This window comes from Atheta coriaria, unplaced genomic scaffold (assembly GCF_025399875.1).
Source record: "Atheta coriaria isolate IRGN ID8LTWV9N9 unplaced genomic scaffold, Caltech_Dcor_3.1 hic_scaffold_3_pilon, whole genome shotgun sequence".
Lineage (NCBI taxonomy): Eukaryota > Metazoa > Arthropoda > Insecta > Coleoptera > Staphylinidae > Dalotia > Dalotia coriaria.
This window is the reverse complement of record NW_027045445.1, coordinates 4,708,542-4,727,833: the sequence shown is the minus strand read 5'-3', so window position 1 is coordinate 4,727,833 and position 19,292 is coordinate 4,708,542. Positions and strand designations below refer to the sequence as shown.

At 35.9% G+C, this 19,292-nt stretch overlaps 3 protein-coding genes across 3 annotated transcripts; 1 reads left to right on the top strand and 2 right to left on the bottom strand.

The window, feature by feature from the left end:
• Positions 1–3,103: 3,103 nt before the first annotated feature.
• Positions 3,104–7,657, bottom strand: Osi10a (Osiris 10a). The gene is made up of 4 exons (XM_065317367.1): positions 7,378–7,657; positions 6,850–7,023; positions 3,412–3,670; positions 3,104–3,305 (listed from the first exon to the last, which is right to left on the bottom strand). The coding sequence occupies exons 1-4, from the start codon at positions 7,655–7,657 to the stop codon at positions 3,104–3,106; spliced, it is 915 nt and encodes a 304-aa protein (XP_065173439.1).
• Positions 7,658–9,116: 1,459 nt separating this feature from the next.
• On the top strand, positions 9,117–10,352 carry LOC135789668 (uncharacterized). Its single transcript, XM_065299614.1, has 3 exons — positions 9,117–9,350; positions 9,417–9,723; positions 9,799–10,352. The coding sequence occupies exons 1-3, from the start codon at positions 9,216–9,218 to the stop codon at positions 10,101–10,103; spliced, it is 747 nt and encodes a 248-aa protein (XP_065155686.1). The 5' UTR covers positions 9,117–9,215; the 3' UTR covers positions 10,104–10,352.
• A 1,245-nt stretch (positions 10,353–11,597) lies between these two features.
• Positions 11,598–12,727, bottom strand: Osi8 (Osiris 8). Its single transcript, XM_065299613.1, is given in 3 exon segments — positions 11,598–11,932; positions 11,935–12,142; positions 12,216–12,727. Coding segments are annotated over 3 exon segments (780 nt in total). The 5' UTR covers positions 12,642–12,727; the 3' UTR covers positions 11,598–11,786.
• Positions 12,728–19,292: the final 6,565 nt, after the last annotated feature.

The window sequence follows — 19,292 nt, the reverse complement described above, 5'->3', positions numbered from 1 at the left end:
AACGAAGAAGAATCCAAACATAATCAGAAGTATTCAACAGATGCGACCTGAATTCGTAAAAAGCCTTCGGGCTGTCTACAACACAGTTTCCCTTCTCAACTTTCTACCGCAGCACATACACGACACCGATGCCGTTGCCTTCGCGCGATCATCATCAAAACGTTTTCGTGTTATGTTAAAGAGCACGGAGTCAAGTTCAACATCAAGACGTTCAAGTTGAAGTTGAAGACCAAGTTTATGGTCGGACGCGGTGCTTTATGTCATGGTATATTTACCATCTACAAATATTGAACCATTAGAACTAGGAGAACAATTGCCACCATCGTAAAATTGTCATAAATTATATTTACCATGTCAACGAATACAAATTTGCACACCGTAAAATATTCAACTACTTGTTGGCTAATATTTGTTTAATTTTTAGTGGATGTGTAAATTTGGCGTGCGCGTGGTTAATGTTGTGTGACTTTTCTTTGATGTTACAATGACGGAAAAGTGAATCTTATTATTACCTCACAGAAGAAATATTTTTTTTCTCTTGGGTTTATAATATTAAAAAATCATTGACGAGTTGGGCGTAATTCATTATTCGTGAAAGTGTAACACATTAATAATATATTAAGTATCAAGTGGCAAAATCGGAGTTTTAGTCACGAGTGTTTAATCAATCGAGTGTTTAACAAGGTTTAGCCACGGGGTACCTACGCTATTTTTTCTACTTCCACTTTATTTCCACGTTTTATGTGTTTTTAATTTTTTGTTAGCAAATGCGCAGACGCAAGCTCCGCCCCGTGACTAAAACCCGTGACTAAAGTACTTTAGCCACGGTTTTGTCTGTCCATGTTTAAAATTCCACTTTTGTGTCTTAAAACCATGAATAAAAACACTTTAAAGGTGAAAGTAGATTTAAATTTTATTATGATTTGATTAATCGGTCATTTTAATAAATAAATGTGCAAATCAAAGTCATTGAATCAGAACAAACAAAAATTTAATTGCCGTCGTGCAATCACTCGCGTTTTCATGACATTAGCATACGTTTTGCTCGACATTAATCGAAATTGTAATATGTGCACACATCAAAGATAGTAAAAGTTGATCCACTTACACTGATTATTTTACAAATCGAGCAGTTAATCGCCTGTCTTCACTCTGCGTATGCATATGAATGAGTATGAAAGTGCAAATGAATAAATCTGTATCATACACGCGTATGTCAATGAACTGCGCGCGCATTTAGCATCGTGCATAGAAAATTCTAAACCACCAGCGGGTAATGCCAGGGCCATAACGCAGAATTAATTAAATAATGAGAAAATATCCAGCGATGAATATTTTATAGGCGCACGCGTGTACCGTTAGTGAAATCATTCGCATTCCGATTAGATTCTTTTCGACTTCAACACAGAAACATGGCGAGAAGCGTTAAGAAATTATAGAAATTCGATAAGTGGCTATAATGTACGAGTGCGCAAGTTGCAAACCGCCGAGAAACTACAACATATGAAAAACTTAATTTGTTACAGTCGGAGTTTTTTTGGGTGCGCCACGAGAAGATGCGATGAGTTGACACTCTTTCAATGCCATAACTTATTTTATAGTGACAAGTGCTTCTAGAAATAAGAATAATTTATTATACAGGGAATTATTTCAATTAATCAACGTATAAAATGAATATTCTTACATTCCTTGAGCTAGTATTGCAGCGACGGTAACCTCATCAAATAAATTGATTTTTGCTTTGGATTTTAAAAATATTGAAAATGTTTTATAGCCAAAAGATGGATAATTAAATTCTCTTTCAAATGATATCTTGGTCAAAATTATACGTGCAATATTTCCGGAGATATTTCATTTTTATTGAAGGCAATTTTATAAATTTTAATTTTTACCAAAAAATAAATAAATTTTTCTTTTTAATTTAAAATATATTACAAATTTTTTAAATAATTGTTTTGAGCCTTAATAATATGCACAATTAAATTATCTTTCGACTGATATATTTTCCATTAGTGTACATACAATATTTTCGGAGATATTTCAGTTTTATTTAAAACAATTTTATGAATTGTACTTTTTACACAAAATTTGAATTTTTCTTTTTAATTTAAAATATATTGCAAATATGTTAAATAAATGTTTGAAATGTGGAACAGATGCACAATTAAATTATCTTTCATATGACATATTTCCCAAAATTGTACATGTAATATTTTCGGAGATATTTCACTTTTATTAAAGACAATCTAATAAAAAGCAATTTTTACAAAAAAAATTAAATTTTCTTTTTAATTTAAAAAATATTACAAATATGTGAAATAAATGTTTCAAATGTTAAGTAGATGCACAATTTAATTATCTTTCAAATGACATATTCCCCAAAACTGAACATGCAATATTTCCAGAGATATTTCTTTTTTATTACAAAAGATTTTTAAAAAATACAAAAATTTTAAACATGTAGGTAACCTAAAACAATCAATTTATGTATATTGGGCTGCATAGATATTACTTTTTTAGGTTACAACCACGTCTCATGTAATTATATAATTAAGTTGGTTTCAATTCGCGAGTCCAAGAGCAATTTCGTGAGCGTGACCGATGAGATTTGTGTTTACATTTTGAACATTTCGTATGTGTACGTAAAACGTAAAAATAATTACACTTACGGTACTAAAACCCATGGATTATTCGAGTTACCAGTCCATATACGATGACATTTTCATTACAATATTAATACTCACCTACTTTTTCCGCAGTAAACTTCAATACCCGTCTACAACTCAATTTTATCCTCCGGTTTATTGTTGTTCACACTTGGTCCATAATGAAATCACGCCTGACACGGTGGTCACTGGTCACACGCCACGGCTATAAAATGTTAATGAATGTTTATTGTTTTTTGATTGCCGGCGCGCACATTAACTCGTAATAACACATCTTGCACGTGATAAGATGCCCGGAACTCTCTTCTAAATCATGTTTTCAGTACAAGAAGTAAAACCTTTGTAAATCGTAATAAAACAGGTGGTTTAACGTTTATTCCTCTATACAATTAAAATAAATAATGATTTTTTGTGTTCGGTGTGGTCGGATATGTATATTAATTCTTCTTCTTTTTGTCGCTTTCACTCCACGCGAAATTCCGCCCGTCTTTCTTCTTCTCCTCGCGGCTGAACGCCTGCTGCAATTCGGCGTCGTAAAGCCTTAATTGGTCATCGTCGTACGAAGAAGCTGCTGGTTGCGCTGCATTGATGTTGCCGCTCGACCTGTACGCATGCTCTTGGTATTCATCATCGGGCAGCCTTCAATTACGAATATGGGTCAACGAAAATGAGGCCGTGAGAATCCCCGCGGAAATCAAAAATTAAAAAAATCAAAATTTTTTTTTTTACAAAATTAAATTCAAACCTATAAGCATGATGTGACTGTCCACCAAAACTAGGATTATACGTCGGTTGATAACCATACGGATTGACTGTAGAATGCTGCGTGAAGAGCAGTGAGCTAAGACTAAAAGCACTGCTGATCACCAATGCAATTTTACTAAGGACCAGAGCCTTTTTAGCGATCAATGCGATGAGTCCGAAGATCACCGGAATCAACGTCGCCATGTTGAATTTAAAACCCAACAGCAGCGGCACGAGGAACTGCCGCGCCAAGATGCGTCCTACAATTATAAAAGGATTTGTCATTACAGTTATTCATTAATCATTCGGAGCGTAACAGCTAGCAGGAAATTAAAAACATTTCGACAAGACGAGAGATGAAATAACTGTGAATATCATAAACAATTCTTCGATTTCACTTCGATGCATTCCAATATTGTAGAAATATTATTTTATTAACCTAACCTCAACTGTGTGCGTCATACGCCTACTAGATAGATGACCCAGTTTACACTGACTTCCCGAAGACCTTCGCAACCCAACGAACAGGTTTGCGTTTTGGGCGTTTCAACGTTTCATTACCAATGTCGAGGTCTGTGGGCCTTGACACGAAGACACGAAGACCTCGCGTTTACATTTTGGCGTCGAGAATGAACTCGCCGCGGCTGGAATGCAACACCGGTCGTAGTAGGAGTATCGGATTCACATGTATAGGATATGCATCTTCATTCAGAAATATGTGCATTAAATTAAAGGTGTGTTAAAACATAAAATTAATTTAATTTTTATTTTTGTAAATTTTCTAGAAGAAAAAATCGTGTTATAAGTATTTGAAAGTGTCAATCCACTGAACGGTACTTTGAAGTTCTCTGTTCATTAGCTGCGTAACTGGTCGCCAACTATCGGATACATGAGATAAACTTCTATCTATCAATGAAGATTAAAAGATTATTTTATAGTAGAAGAGAAGAGAATCCCGTTGGAAATTAATAAACATGTTAATCACAATGCGCTATTATTAGCTGATCTTTCTGAGTGACTTTTATTAATTTCTTCACACCGACATTAATGTATAATGTTTTGTGTTTAATTTTGAAGAAATCTGAATTTTGGTATTTATGTAAAGCGACGCCAAATTCAAGTTAATCTAGGAAAACATGACGACCTACTCGCCGCATTCACACGAAAATATTAGAATATAATCGCCGGAGAAAACTGAAAACCTGCCAATAGGCATTTGCATTCGTATTCGCATTCGCATTGGTATTGAATTAAGCATAATTAGAAAATAATCGCGTCCGATATAGGATTCATGTTTGCCTATTGTTCGTGTATTTTATGCGGATGCGAAACGAACTTGTTTGAACGGTGTCTAAACGGATTCGAGACTTATAATAGATTTGAGGTTATAAGCTTGTTTAACTTCACTTATACTAATAATATGTTTACGGTTATGTGTGTTTTTTATATTTGAAGAAATGAATAATATATAAATTTTGTCTTGTTTATAATGGATTGTTTCTTATGCTGTACAATGCATAAAATTCAAGAAGTTGTAAAATATTTAACAGTATTAAGAATTTGCAAGTTGAAAAATTAGACAATTGTGTGACAAAAATTTTAGTTTAAAAATGCTAATATTGTAATAAAGAAAAGAATAAAAACAGTTAAATAAAAAAGAACGTTTAGTACATTTACTGAATTTTAAATTATTTAGAAGTAGGAATATGAATATTTTTAAACTGTGTTTGATATTCGTACTTGTAGCGATGAATGAGATTGCTTCGATGTAAACAGTAACAAAAAAGAGCTATGCGTTCGTTGAGATAAAAGATAAAACCGCATGGCCGCGTGAGATCAAGCCACTTTGTGTTGTGGTAAACAATAGAATATTTTTAATTGAAAGTGCATTGCTGTGCCATCTCGGATTTATTTAGAAACTACACGTCGGTGAGATGTTTGTGTGTTCATACCTGGTGCACTTGTATCAGTGAGTGAATATTCAGCTACACTTGAAATGTAAACAAATAATATCATGCGGTTATATTCATCTCTTTTTGACTTGTATTACGATGTTCATATGCTCTATTGCTGGAAGAATTGATACGCATGTAATTGTATTTATAAATATGAATAGTTTGTGCCGTTTTTATCAGACATTAATACAATCAATATTTAATTAATAGCCATAATTTCCAATCCCTTTTATTTTGCGATTAATATTTTATCTTATAGAGAATTATCCGTTATAGAGAATAGTCCGTAGAATGGTCTCTGCGATTTATTCCTATTTGTCTCTCTTAGTTTACGAGATATTCGCGATTGAAAAAAATCGTCAAAAATTGCAAAATGTCACTTTTTAGCACTTTCAATCGCGTTTTTAGGCCTTTTACGGTAGGAAATATAATTATTTTATATTTTGATCTGATAGAAAATTTTCCGTTCTTTCATAATCAGTAACTCGTTAGTTGCTATCTCTTTTAGTTTAAGAGATATTAATTATCAAAAATCGTCGAAAAATAGTATCAAGCACCCCCCCTTTGCAATTTTTTTCTTAAGAATGAAAATTTCATCTCTCAGATTTCCGTTTTAACTATTCTATCCTATAGAGTATAGTTTGTAGATTAAAACGCTGCGATCAGATCTTAATTATCTCTTTTAGTTTACGAGATATTCGCAAAAATTAAACTAATTAAATTAATTTGTGCAACGTTGTTGCAAGTTATATTATAACGTTAATTATACATTTGGTATATTGTCAGTTAAAAGTATAGAAAATAAACTATAAATTAAAAGAATACAAAAGAATATCAACTGGAGAGTTATTTGTATACAAACACTGACTACTTTGCATTACTATCAGTGAATGTGCCGAAGCATGAGATAAACAATAAAACTCGAGGCTGCATGAGCTCACGCGACTTCAAGCAGCAACAAAACAAATATTTTTACCTAAAACGTGCATCCTAGCGCCATCCCGTATTCATTTAGAAAGTATACTACGAAACGCTTCATAAATCAATACACACGACAACACAAAACACATCTTGGCATTTTAAAATGAAATTTATGCAATTGTGATGAAAATCTCTATTAAATACTAATAATTAAATAAAAATAAATTCAAAATAAACCAAAAATATAACAAAAAAGTAAAAACAAAAAAAACTAAAAAAATAAATAAATTCTATTCAACATCGAAAATTTTAGTTGCCTACTCGTATATCCATCTAGCATCAGAATTGTAACCTAGTCGCACAAGAAACTCTTCTTCAAGTCTCCTACTCTTTCGCTAGCACCCAGAACTCTTCAACTTCTCTAACGTTACCTTTCTATTACAACCCACAACCTCACGCGTTAGATGGAGCTACACACAGACCAACTCAAACTAATTTCTAACATTTCTCTTCGTTTGCTGATTCCAATTCAATTAAAAGTTACACAATCAATATTACTTTACCTGCGCTAGCCTCCTTCAACGAATGCTGCTGGAACGTGTTATGTGGATCCATGACAAATTCAAGGACTCCACCCGTCGCGCCGGGAGCCACGCGCATTGATAAACCAGGATGTACGAATGCCATATCCCATTTCATCGTGCGCGTTTGAAACACTTGCCCCCAGGAGTCAAGCACTGATCTGCAAAGCACAAACAGAAATTCAAATCTCCATCCATCCTGTTACGTAAATAAATAATTGGCATGAAAATATCATCAAAATACAAAATTTTCCCAGAAAAATTTTTCAAACGAAAAATTGATCGCCAAAAAAAAGGTATAAATATTATGCTTGAGGGATGAAGTGGATTTACATTGTAACACATCGTTAGGGTGTACTTATAGATAGCGCACGTCCCCTAACAGGTGATACTAAATCACGTTGACACGCAACGTGCGTGGGGTTTTTTACGTAACGGCGCAAATTTATTTTCACGCTGGAAAAACTTAATTTTATCGTTATTCTCATAAGAAATCCGAGGCGTTCTCACCGAAAATCCCCGGATCACTTTCGCTAACAACACTATATCCATCCCGGTACATCTTCTCGTCCCTCGTGAATGTCAATCCATCGACCAGATCGAACTCCGGACTGGTGTCGAAAGATCGCAGCTTTGCAAGCGCCCCATAACCGATGCAATAGCCGAGGCTCCCGGAGGACTGCGACACCAGACACTCCTTGAACGCATTTTCCGGCGACGCGTTGTTATAAACAGCGCCCTTCGCGCTCACCGCCGCCGCACACACGAACGCGATCCACAAAGCAAACATTTCGACAAGACGCTCCGGCGCCCACGCATTTTCTTTTATACCAAACACAACAAGACAACCCCGTCGAATTGGCAAACAAAAACGATTCGCGATAAACTCTCCTCCACCACTACCTCGGTTTTGTAAAGAGTGAAAGTCTTCTTTTGTGATTAATTGGAGCGAATTTGACGAAAATTCGCATCTTTGTCTTTTGTGAGATAATTGTAAAGGTTTCTACTGAGTGTAGAGCAAATACTCGGAGTTTAAACTCTTTGGGTATAGAAACCACACAAGAGGAGATGATTTTATGTGTGGAGCGTTCCGTATGGATAATTTTGTTGCTTTTGTGAAGATTTCGTTCGTCAGACAATTGAATTGCTTTCTCTTTCTTTTGCGCTTTGCTGATTTTGTTTTTGTGGTGTTTTCCTTTAAAATTTTATTATACTTCCTGTAGGCATGTTGGCATCTAGCCAAAAACACATTAAAATTAATTAATTAATTGCCGAAAAAGTGAAATTTTGAGATAAATAGAGCAAGAAAATATAATCTCAAAACAAATCATATAACAAATAAATTTTACTATTGTTTTATTATATTTTAGATAATTTTCTATGCAATTTCTGACCTTAAATTTGGTATTTGTGTTGTCGGTTGGAAAAATAGATAAGAAAAGACAGTAAGAAATGCGAGGCAGCGCTTTTACGGTAAACTTGACCTAGGCCTAGATGAAATTAAAGACGTCGTCGCAAAAGATCGTCTGTTACTCAACTTCCAGAAGTTTAACTGTAGATGAAAGATTCAACGCGTATGGCCGTCACGTACGCCATCAAACGCTTGGAAATCATCGACGAATTCAATTAACAAAATTGCGCGCAATTGCGTTTGATTTGATTCGGTTGTTTACGGGCGTCAAAGTTGTAATGATTTCTTTGCTCTAGTTTTCCAACCGATTCGACGAATATGATGAAAAATTACATTTTGTTTCAAACGCTATTTTTCCTGGAAGACAATGCCCGGCATGAATGAATGAAAAAAAAACGCGAGCGACTGAATAAAACTTAACGACTATAATAAATCGATAACTGTTCAAGTGGCAATGCGACGAGTTGCACAAACACACATGAGCTGCAAGAAGTGTCCGGCCTGAAGGAGCATATGTCGACCGTGCCATTTACACGCTTAACAGTAAAGCGTACCGGCCAGTTAACACACGCCCCGCGGCCCCTGCAAAACTAAGCAAATAAACATTGTACTAGATAGTCAAGAATGGATCTGGGATGGCTGGTTGCGCCTCTCTATTACCGGCGATTATCTGTTACTGTGTATGCACACGACGAGGAAGACACGCACGATGCGCGCATGCACTTGCACCCGTATGGTGGACATGCGAATGGACAGTCTTCGTAGAAGGAAAAACTAGTCTCGGTACGCTTATGGTGAATAAATGCAATCGCGCGAATTCCTGATATAACAAGGACCCGCCGCTCGGCGACCGGCTCAGTGCGTGTTGGGTCTTCCTGCGAGTCTCGTGTATTCCTCTACTGACTTAAGTAGACCTAGATATCTAAAACCATCAAAAATGTTGAAAGGAGTCAGTGTTTTGTTTGGGATCTTTATGATCCTGGGTGTTCAAGGGTTAGACAATGATTTATTCGAGGATACTGTTAATATGATTGAAGATTGTCAGGATAGACCAGTTACACTTTGCATTAAAGTAAGTCAAAACAAAAATTACAAATTTTAACCAAAAACATCAAAAAAATTTTTTTCTTCAAAACAGGAACGTGCCTTAAAAGTAATGGACACCTTCCCAAGCGAATATGACTTCGGAGGAGGTTTGATCATCCGTCCAGCAACAGGGGTCAAGAGATCAGCAAGATACTTCAACCCTAATTCCTTACCAAAAGAACCCAACGCCCGTGAGGATCTCCTCGACGAGGTGCTCATGGACCGCATCGTGGATTACCTCAGCACACACACTTTCCAGTTCAAAGTACCTGAAGACACAATTCGTGAATTCAAACGCTCCCTGGACGCAGAGGAAAAACAACTTGAAGAGGACGATGACACCGAAACCGTCGGAGAAGGTGATTATCACTTTATTACCAATATTTTCCCGAGTAATGAAACTTTACTTTGATTTATCTCTTTCTCCTTGACAGGTCGTAAGAAGAAGAAGAAGGTTCTACCATTATTACTCCTGTTGAAAATGAAGGCGGCTGCCATAGGGGCAATAATGCTCAAGATGATAGCACTGCTAGCCTTCAAAGCGCTAGTGATTGCAAAGATCGCCCTACTTCTAGCGTCAATAATCGCATTGAAGAAATTAGTGGATCACAAGCACCATCATGGCGGTTATGAAGTAATTGCTGCGCATCCCTATGAGGATCATGGACATTCATTTGATCGTTCATTTGATACATCCGAGTTGCCTTATCGTGGTTATGCACCCGAACACATGAAGTAATAGCTTACACTATCTAACCTTAAACATGCAACAATGGTGTCGGTAACGTAACATAACCTCAAAAATGAACACCTCTAGTCATAACGCAACACTTCTCGTTTGTTTTGAATTTATTTATTTGTTTATTTATTTATTGGTTTATATATAAATATTTATGAATATTTAACGATAACTGTAATCACATTTTGTAGTTTTCTAGTTCAGTGTGTGTTTGTTTTGATTAAAGTTATTAAAGAGATTAAACAAAAATGCGTATGAGTATTTCCCGTTAAGTCTTTATTTAAATTTTCCGCGTTAATCTAGATGCGTAATTATTTAATCGGAACACGGATAAATATTCAGATTAGCTGCATTAATAAGTATTAAATTAATACTTAGTGTAGGTATGCGTGTGTGACACACAAAATGCTAGTAACAATGGTGTTTGTTAGCGTTGTTGACAATGATGGTAATGCAGAAAGACACCAGTTGACCAGTTTACGAATAATTGTTACTTGTAATGCTCTAGATGTCAAGTGGAAATATTTCACTTTTAAAATTATACTGGAGTAGCTGCAATTGCAGGTTATGTATGCGTATATTGACTAATATGTAATTTAATGTTTATAGTGGTAATTGTTTGCATCAGAGACGCACATTTCCTCCGAGGATGTGCATAATTATCAAGAGATTGCACATCCACTTCCTCTTATATAAATATATAAATAAATAAATACGCACACGTGTTGTGTTGAATAATTAAATGAGTAAAGTGTAACACAAGTTGCCTACAGTTGATTTTTTTAAAAATATGTATGACGTGTTGTATATATTATTATTTCTAAAGAAAATTGATTGTGGAGTTAAAATAACAAGTTTATTAAGTTTGCATGAAGCTGTCAGCGAATAAGATCGACATCGTTACGTTCAGCTACCTGAGTTGAGTTTACGTTACGATCCGCAGCGATTAGATGCATTCGATGCGCGATTTCCTGCTCCAATTACGCGAGTTCATCCTTTACCTGCTGCATACCTGCATTGTTCCCTATATGGACCGTGAAAACACAAATCTACACTTAAATACTACTTGTAATTGTTTGATTGACACAATATCAACAGTTTATTGTCAAATTTGTACTCATTGTATTAATGCACCGTTAGTTATTCAAAACTCATTATACGCGTGAAATTGTAAGATTTTCCGATGTTTCTCACTTCAGACTCGGCCATATTGGCATCGGGTTTAATTTACATATTAATGTGCTCGTTTTAGGACGTCTGACCATGTGTTAATTTTAATACGAGTACAACTCGACGTGTGCGAGAGCAGACAATATGCGTTTACAGTTTTAATAATTACAAATGCAAAATTAAAATATGTAGTGCCATATGTCGCTTGGTCGAGAAAACAAAGCCTAATTGCGTGGATTGATGTCGGCTAATTAGAATGTATGCAGCACACAGCGCACAGATGAACAAAAAAAGAGGAGGTACCATTAAAGAGAAACATGTGTGTACATTAGCATTACTTTATTTTATTTATTTAGTCATTAATTAATTTAGAGTAGATTTCGTAATTTAAAAAGTCTTTTTGTTTCTTCTAGTACTTCCGGTTCGTCGGTCACGCATTGCGCATTGCCTTGTTTTGTATAAAATAATTTAAATTAAATAAATAAATATTGCGCAATTAAATATTTTGAAGATTTAGCTGGAGGTTTTTGGTGCGTATGCGCTGTACGCCATGTTCTGGGCAGCTTCCTCTTTGTAGGTACGTCCCCATCCACTTCCGTGACCACCGGAAACGACGACTTCATGTCCGGATTCATGGCTACCACCTCCACCCAATAATTTTTGATTCCGATGATTCCAGCGAGGACTAAAGCCAATTTGGAGACGATCAGGGCTTTACCAGCGAGGAGAGCAAGGGCTCCTAGGGCTAATGGGACCAGGGTACCACCAAGGATCAAGGGGATAAGGAGCATACCGCTCATCTTCTTCTTCTTTCCACGTTCCTCACCGTTGAAGGACCTGGCCAAGTCAGAGGCGGTTGGGAGCTTAACCTAAACACAAAAATAAATAAAAATTATACAGGGTGTTTAAATTTAGTAAATTCTTTAGAAGGAAAAATTATACCTGAAGAGTGTGTGATTCAAGGAAGCTACCAATCTTCTTGAAGATCAAATTATTCAACGCAGAGTCACGTTCCTCGAGCGAACGAGGTAACTGAGCTTCCAGATCAGCTTCAGTGACAGCAGCAGTAGATTCAGGCACCGCATTGGGTTCCTTAACAAAGCTGACACCATCAAAGATTGGCACTTGGGCAAACGAACGCGCAGCCCTATCCATGGCGGCGATCAGCTTCAGCTTGAGGCACGAGGTAAGATCAGTCGCTGCGCACTCCTGGTACACTTTGTACATGAACTTGAAATCACCAAGATAGGATGCGGATGATTCCTCAGCGCGCGCTTCTTCATGCGGAATGGTATTAGCAGTGTTGGTAGCAGATCGTGCCCAGGCCGTGGTGGCCAACAGGGCGAGTAACACACACTTCGAAAACATTGCTACTATGTGGTAGGTTTCAGGGGATGGCTACCTCTAATGCTCACCGGACGACGGTCGGTAACTGATATGAATTCACTTGCACTGGATTACTTTATATATACGAAAATGTCGGGTGGCATCGTCGAGGAGGGAGTCTCTCAGGGAGCGCCGTGTGTCTTTTCCTACCTTCTCTCGCCGATGGCCAGTTGATGATGGTTCTCATCGTGTTTTATCCCCCCACCGGCGGGCAGCCCGGCCGGCATTTCGGTACGCATTGTGTACGAAGCAATGAATGCCAAGGTAAAACGCGAGCAGGTGAGTAACTCGTTGTGAGTGCCCCCGCGGTACCCCGCGCGAGGCGATTTCGTCTCTTGGTGCCCGGCTGACCGAGACGCAAAACAGATCAAATGTTTCCGCATATGAGGCGCGTGCGGCACGCTTCGCAGTTTTCGCTGCGCTGCACATCCGATAAACGGCTGCAAGTAGACCAAAACCTAACCTGGCATGCTAATTAAACATACCCACACGTATCCAACCACTTTGCGTGTGTGGCATGTGGGATAATTGTTGAAAAGTCGACGAAATCGGTCAGTAAACGCCCTCAACCAAGGACGTTCAGAGAAAACGCCCGAGACTCTCTCGCAAGGGAGATTCAACTTGAAAGAAAGGTGAAACAAGCAAGAGGGCTTCTCACATGAAAAGAAACAGACTCAAACCAGTCCAAAACCAAACTCAAAAAGAGTTTTACGTTGAATATAATCGAAATTCATTATTTTTATTATTATTCTGTACCACACGGAGAAAAAAAATATTTGACAATTTAAGAAAGTCAATAATAATCACATATATATTATTACTAAGCGAGTAATAATGAATCTAACTGTAAATATAAAAATTGAGTATACTGGATCAATTGATCTATTTTTCAACGCTGTTCAGACTTAAAACAATATCAATGTCAAATTACTCGTGTCCGAGTACTTTTTCCAAAGTTCTCTTTCTTTTAAATCGCCTGCCAATTATCACGCGTTGCTTAATTAACGGAAAATATCCGCGTGCAGTGAAAAATCACGCTGCAATTTCTTTAAATCAATTTCCGCCCTATTTACCCGATGAAAGCAGTATTGTTCAATTAAAAATCTCATTTAATTTTAATTTATTTAAATTTTATTTTCTCAATCACCAGCAAACCGGAAGTTGTCATAGATTTGTATGTGGTGACGAAAGACTTTCTCTACATTTCACAATATTGACAAATTTTGATCAATAAAATTCAGTGGATGTTAATATTACTTAAGTCACGTATGCGTCGAGTATGCATTGTCGAGAAGACGTCGCTCTCTGGGCCTTGACCATGTGAGACCATGAGACGGTTCCTTGACTTGACCCAGTGACCTAAATTTAATAGGGCGAGGGCCTGAGCCGATCAAAAATGTTTCCGACACGCGGCGCATACCACAAGATTATTGCCCATTCTTTCGCCCCGTTATGAAACGCACATAATCTACATACTCGTGTTTAACCAGAGTAAATTTAAGTGTTGAATGTTTATATGGTAAATGTTAAACCATCCGAATATTATGGGTAAAAATTAAACGCATTATAAAAAATTATACATAACTGTTATGTAATGGTCTAATATGTTAATCACTTGTAACAATCGAGGCCAATTGTGCGAATTTTGCATAAAACATCGCACGTTCAAGCACTGGCGATACGAAAACCTAGAAAAGTCAAAGAAGTGATCCGATATAAATTCGTAGCATACGGATTTCTAAAATCCTTGACCGTCATCATCATGCTCATTGAATGTCGATGCCTTCCAGGCGCTGCACGACAATGAAGTGTGATTCAGAAGCATTAGAAACGCGTTGATTGTCTTTATCTGCTACTAAAAACACTACTCTCGTTAAACTTTTATCTTTCTATGTAAAATAAACTCAAGAAATCGTATTTTTAAAGAAAACAGAAAAAATTTTTTAAATAAAATTTTTATTTGTTGTAAACCGATGTAACGTATTACGTATTTGGATAACAGAGAAATTGAAATGAAGAAATGCAGCCGGAGGCGATTCACATTTCTCTTCATCCTTTACATCTCATAGAACAACGTTTTCTTTTTTGTTTCTCTTCAAAATTTGAAACAAGTTTTGAGTGTTTAAGCGAGTTGGAGCATAACATAATCTCTAATTGTTTAGATAAATATTCAAGCATCCGAGATTAACTTTCACTCGATGACGTTGCAAACATCGAAACGTCGAAAGCAATAATGCTTTTGCTCTTCATTCAGCGGCGCGAACGACGAAACAGGATGTTGTTGATTCATTGAAGACGTTTCTTGGTTTCTATTCCACCGAAATACACTCCGGCGTGCGTCATTGGGACAATGACAGTGACTTTGGCATGTGCGCCAAAAACAAAAAACGAAACAAGTTCAGCAACATGCGTGTTTCGTGTTTGTTTATAGTTTATAGCGTGTCAGCGAAATAAAGCACATAATGATTGGTGTGCGTACTCTACTTACTTGATGGTTACAAATCCTGCTTCATAAGTTCTTAATGCCTTTGCTAATTATTATAATTGTGTACGTGTGTGTGTGTACGTTGAGTGTAATTGTTGTTGATTTAGTCTCTGCAATGGACAAGAAAGCTTACGCACTTTCTCGCGAAAATTATGCTTGTTTCATGGCTCATGGAATGTATAAGAAATTGCATACTTCATTACTGTTACAATTATCTTGTTAACCTATAAAAATCAATTTAATAGCTACTGAAAAGTAGATATCTGTACTAATTTGTTGATTTGGTTGCCTAATGTGTGATTTAAATGAAAAATTTAAAGAAAAATGTTAAAATGCAAAAGAAAGACTTGATTAAAGTGATTTAACCTAAAATAGCAATTTAATGCTACCCAAAAGTAGATTCCTATATAAATTTGTAAGTTTAGTTGCATAATGTGAGATTTATATGAAAAAAATTGCGAAAAAATGATAAAAACGTAAGAAAAAGACTTGATTAATGTGAGTTAACCTAAAATATCAATTTAATGGCTACCCAAAAGTAGATTCCCATGTCAATTTGTAAGTTTAGTTGCCTAATGTTTGTTATACATGAAAAATTAGCAAAAAATGATAAAAACGTAAAAGAAAAACCTGAAATATTAATTTCTCCTTAAATGTATAAGAAGTTGCATACTTTATTACTACTAAACCTAACCTAACCTAAAAATCAAGTTAATAGCTACCCAAAACTAAATTTCTATGTATTTTTGTGTGTTTGGTTGCCTAATGTTTGTTTAATATAAAATATTCCTGAAAAATGTAAAAACGTAAAAGAAAGTCTTGAAATATGCATTTATGCATCAATTTCGCCAAACACGTGCAGGTAATAAAACGTTACACACATCGCGAGTTGATTCACGCCTGAAATGAATGAATTTATTCGATTCATTCATCGCCATCGTCCGAGAAGACGCAAAGTTTCGAAATGAAACGAAATAGAAAGCGCGTTCTCGCCCCACGCACGTGCAACAAATGTAATAGTATTTAAGTAAATTCACTAAATTAAGTGTTAATTGCCCCTCGGGCGAAAAGCGAATGCAATTAGACAACCAAAGCGAGTACTACGCGTAGTAATACTACTATTACTATTACTCCAACTTGAATTGACTTAACTTAAGTCCACTTAAACACTCCGATGAAATGAAATTAAATTATTACGCGCGTATTCACAACGTGTTAATTTTATTTATAAATAACGACGTGGAATAATGTGGGATAATAAAAATGCTAAATGAGTCCTCATCTTGGAAATGATTTATTTGTGAAAATAAAAGATGATGTCGGTCCGGTCGGTTTTCCTTCATGGAGCGCTGCATAATTGTGTAAGTAGACTAAAAAAACGTTTAATGAGGTGACGATTAATTGGCCGTGCGCAGCGTGCGCGCGCTTGAAAATTCTGCGCGCGGATTTTTACGTTATTAATTAGTCCGGCTGGCAGACAACGCGCTAACTGGACGCCATGATCATTTATTACGCTTTTCTGTAAGACGTCTTGTTTAATTTTGACTTGGGGGTCTATTATAGCAGCAAGTGACTTAATTGGATTAGTTAAATATTTTTTTGGAAATTATGCAAAAATTTTAGTATTTACGCAATAAAAAACGATTTTTTTAAGTAAAATTTTATCTTTAAACACTAACTGCGCCATCTGGTGGACGTGAGCTTAATATCGTTGAAAACTTTGCGCAATTCTGCAGAAATCCGTTGGGTGTGACTTAAGTCGCGTTGGTTTCCACTGCGCCAACAGCGCTTTATGTATGCGCAAGTGACTTAACTTAAGTCATTTTAATTTTTATTAAATTATTACTTTGAAAATATAGAAATCTATAATTTTATGTTTTTTATTGTAATTATTATGATTTATTATGTTTTCTGTAATTTTTTGTTAAGATATCTTAATTTAAGTCTACTTAGTTGTGAAACTAGTAGATTTTGTAGTGAGTGAATCTAGTGACACACAATTTGAGTAATAAAATTACTGTTAGAATCGTTTGTTGCTAGCATTGCTTTTTGTGCTATAATACCTTCATTATTAGCCATTATCCTCAAACGTTATCCTGCACCGCTGCGCCTCGACGCAAATTAGCAGCGAGCGAAGAAAGCAGTCTGTCTGATTGAAATCGCTCGCAGACGGCAGGCGTGAACGACGCATGCAATGAGAACAATGCGCGGAAATCCGACGATTTATTATAAACGTTCGCAGAAACTTACTTACGCATATAACCTAACAAAGCATAAATAAAATACGCATACAAAACCAACTTAAAATCTAAATTGAATATTATTTCATTATATGTGATTTAATGAAGTGTTTTGTTGGCATTTCTCAAATTGATTGCTTTCGAATTCGTGAAATTTAATCCCAGCGACAAGTTGCACATTCCGTATGCTGGAGCACGCGTCGCCATCGATCATAAACACATTGAATCGAAATGGCATCGCTTTAAATACGCATTAAACCGATTCAGGTGTGAGCGGCCGCCGCAAAGCATTGTTAGATTTTTATAAAGACATAAAACGGCCGTAAATCCGACTTAACACACTCAATTACAGCGAATTTCGGCGCTTGCGCACAGGTCAAGCACATCGGATGCGTATCCTTATTTCCATCATTACTAACTTACTAACTTACTACCACAGAAGTGATTTTCAGCGAATTGCGTGTGTGGTGTATTCATGTATTCATGGTAAATTATACCGTTTCATTGAATTAACCTATAAAAATCAATTTAATTGATGCTTGAAATTTGATACTTGTAGGAATTTGTATGTTTGGTTGCCTAATTAACGTTTTACTAGAAAAACTTTAAGATAAATGTTAAAAACGCGAAAGAAAATCTTAGTTTATGAAATGTATAAAAAGTTGCATACTTTATCACTATTACCATCACTTAATGAAGCTGCAAGTTAATATAACTTAATCTAACCTAAAAAATTCATTTAATTGCTACCCAAAAGTAGATTCCTATACAATTTTGTAAGTTTAGTTGCCTAATGCTTGTTTTTCCATAAAAAAATGCAGAAAAATGATAAAAACGCAAAAGAAAGTCCTGAAATATTCATGGCTCATGAAATGTATAAAAAGTTGCATACTTTATCGCTATTACCAGTACTAAACTAATACAAAAATGATTTTCATCAAATTATACAGTTTCATTGCATTTAACCTATAAAAATCAATTTAATGGCTGCTTAAAATTTGATACTTGTAGAAATTTGTATATTTGGTTGCCTAACGAGTGATTTAGAAGAAAAATTTGTAAAAAATGTGAAAAATGCAAAAGAAGAGCTTAGAATATTTTTTGAATAAGAAGTTGCATACATTAGCACTGTTATCATCATTTATTGAGGTTATAAGCTAATATAACTTAACCTAACCTAAGAAATTAATTTAATAGCTACCCAAAAGTAGATTCCTATGTAATTTTGTAAGTTTAGTTGCCTAATGTTTGTTTTTCCAGAAAAAAATGCAGAAAAATGATAAAAACACGAAAAAAAGCTCAAAAATATTCATTGCTTATGATATGTATAAGAAGTTGCATACTTTATCGCTATTACCATGATTTTCATCAAATTATACCGTTTCATTATATTTTATGCCAACAAAGTCACGGATCACTTAATTATGTTGTAAATCCAAGGATCGTGTGATGACCACTTCTTCGTACTGTTATTACTAATTAATTTGACTACCGCGCAACTGGGCCGGATCGCACAAACGCAATTGCAGCGTGAAATCCAGCGTCATGCATCGCAAACACAAAACACACTGTATATATACTCAAGTGCATTTAAAATCTAAAACAATTCAAATTGAATGTTACAGTAAACCGTTACTTAAACATATTACATGATATCATCTGTGGTAGAACAAGATCGCGTGCGCAAATGTACGGATTTCGGTTCAAGATGGCCGCCGGCGTAGCTGATTATACCAACCCAGATTTTCGGTGGATGGCAAAACAGATGTCGCCGGCGAATTAAGTGAATGGTGTGTGATTTTTAATAAGAAGACTCAGTGAGTATCAATTCCATGCATATGGTGAACAGCATAAAGTTTCTCTTCTTCGTCGGCCACCTGCTTCGACGCAGTGGAAGTGTAAACAAGA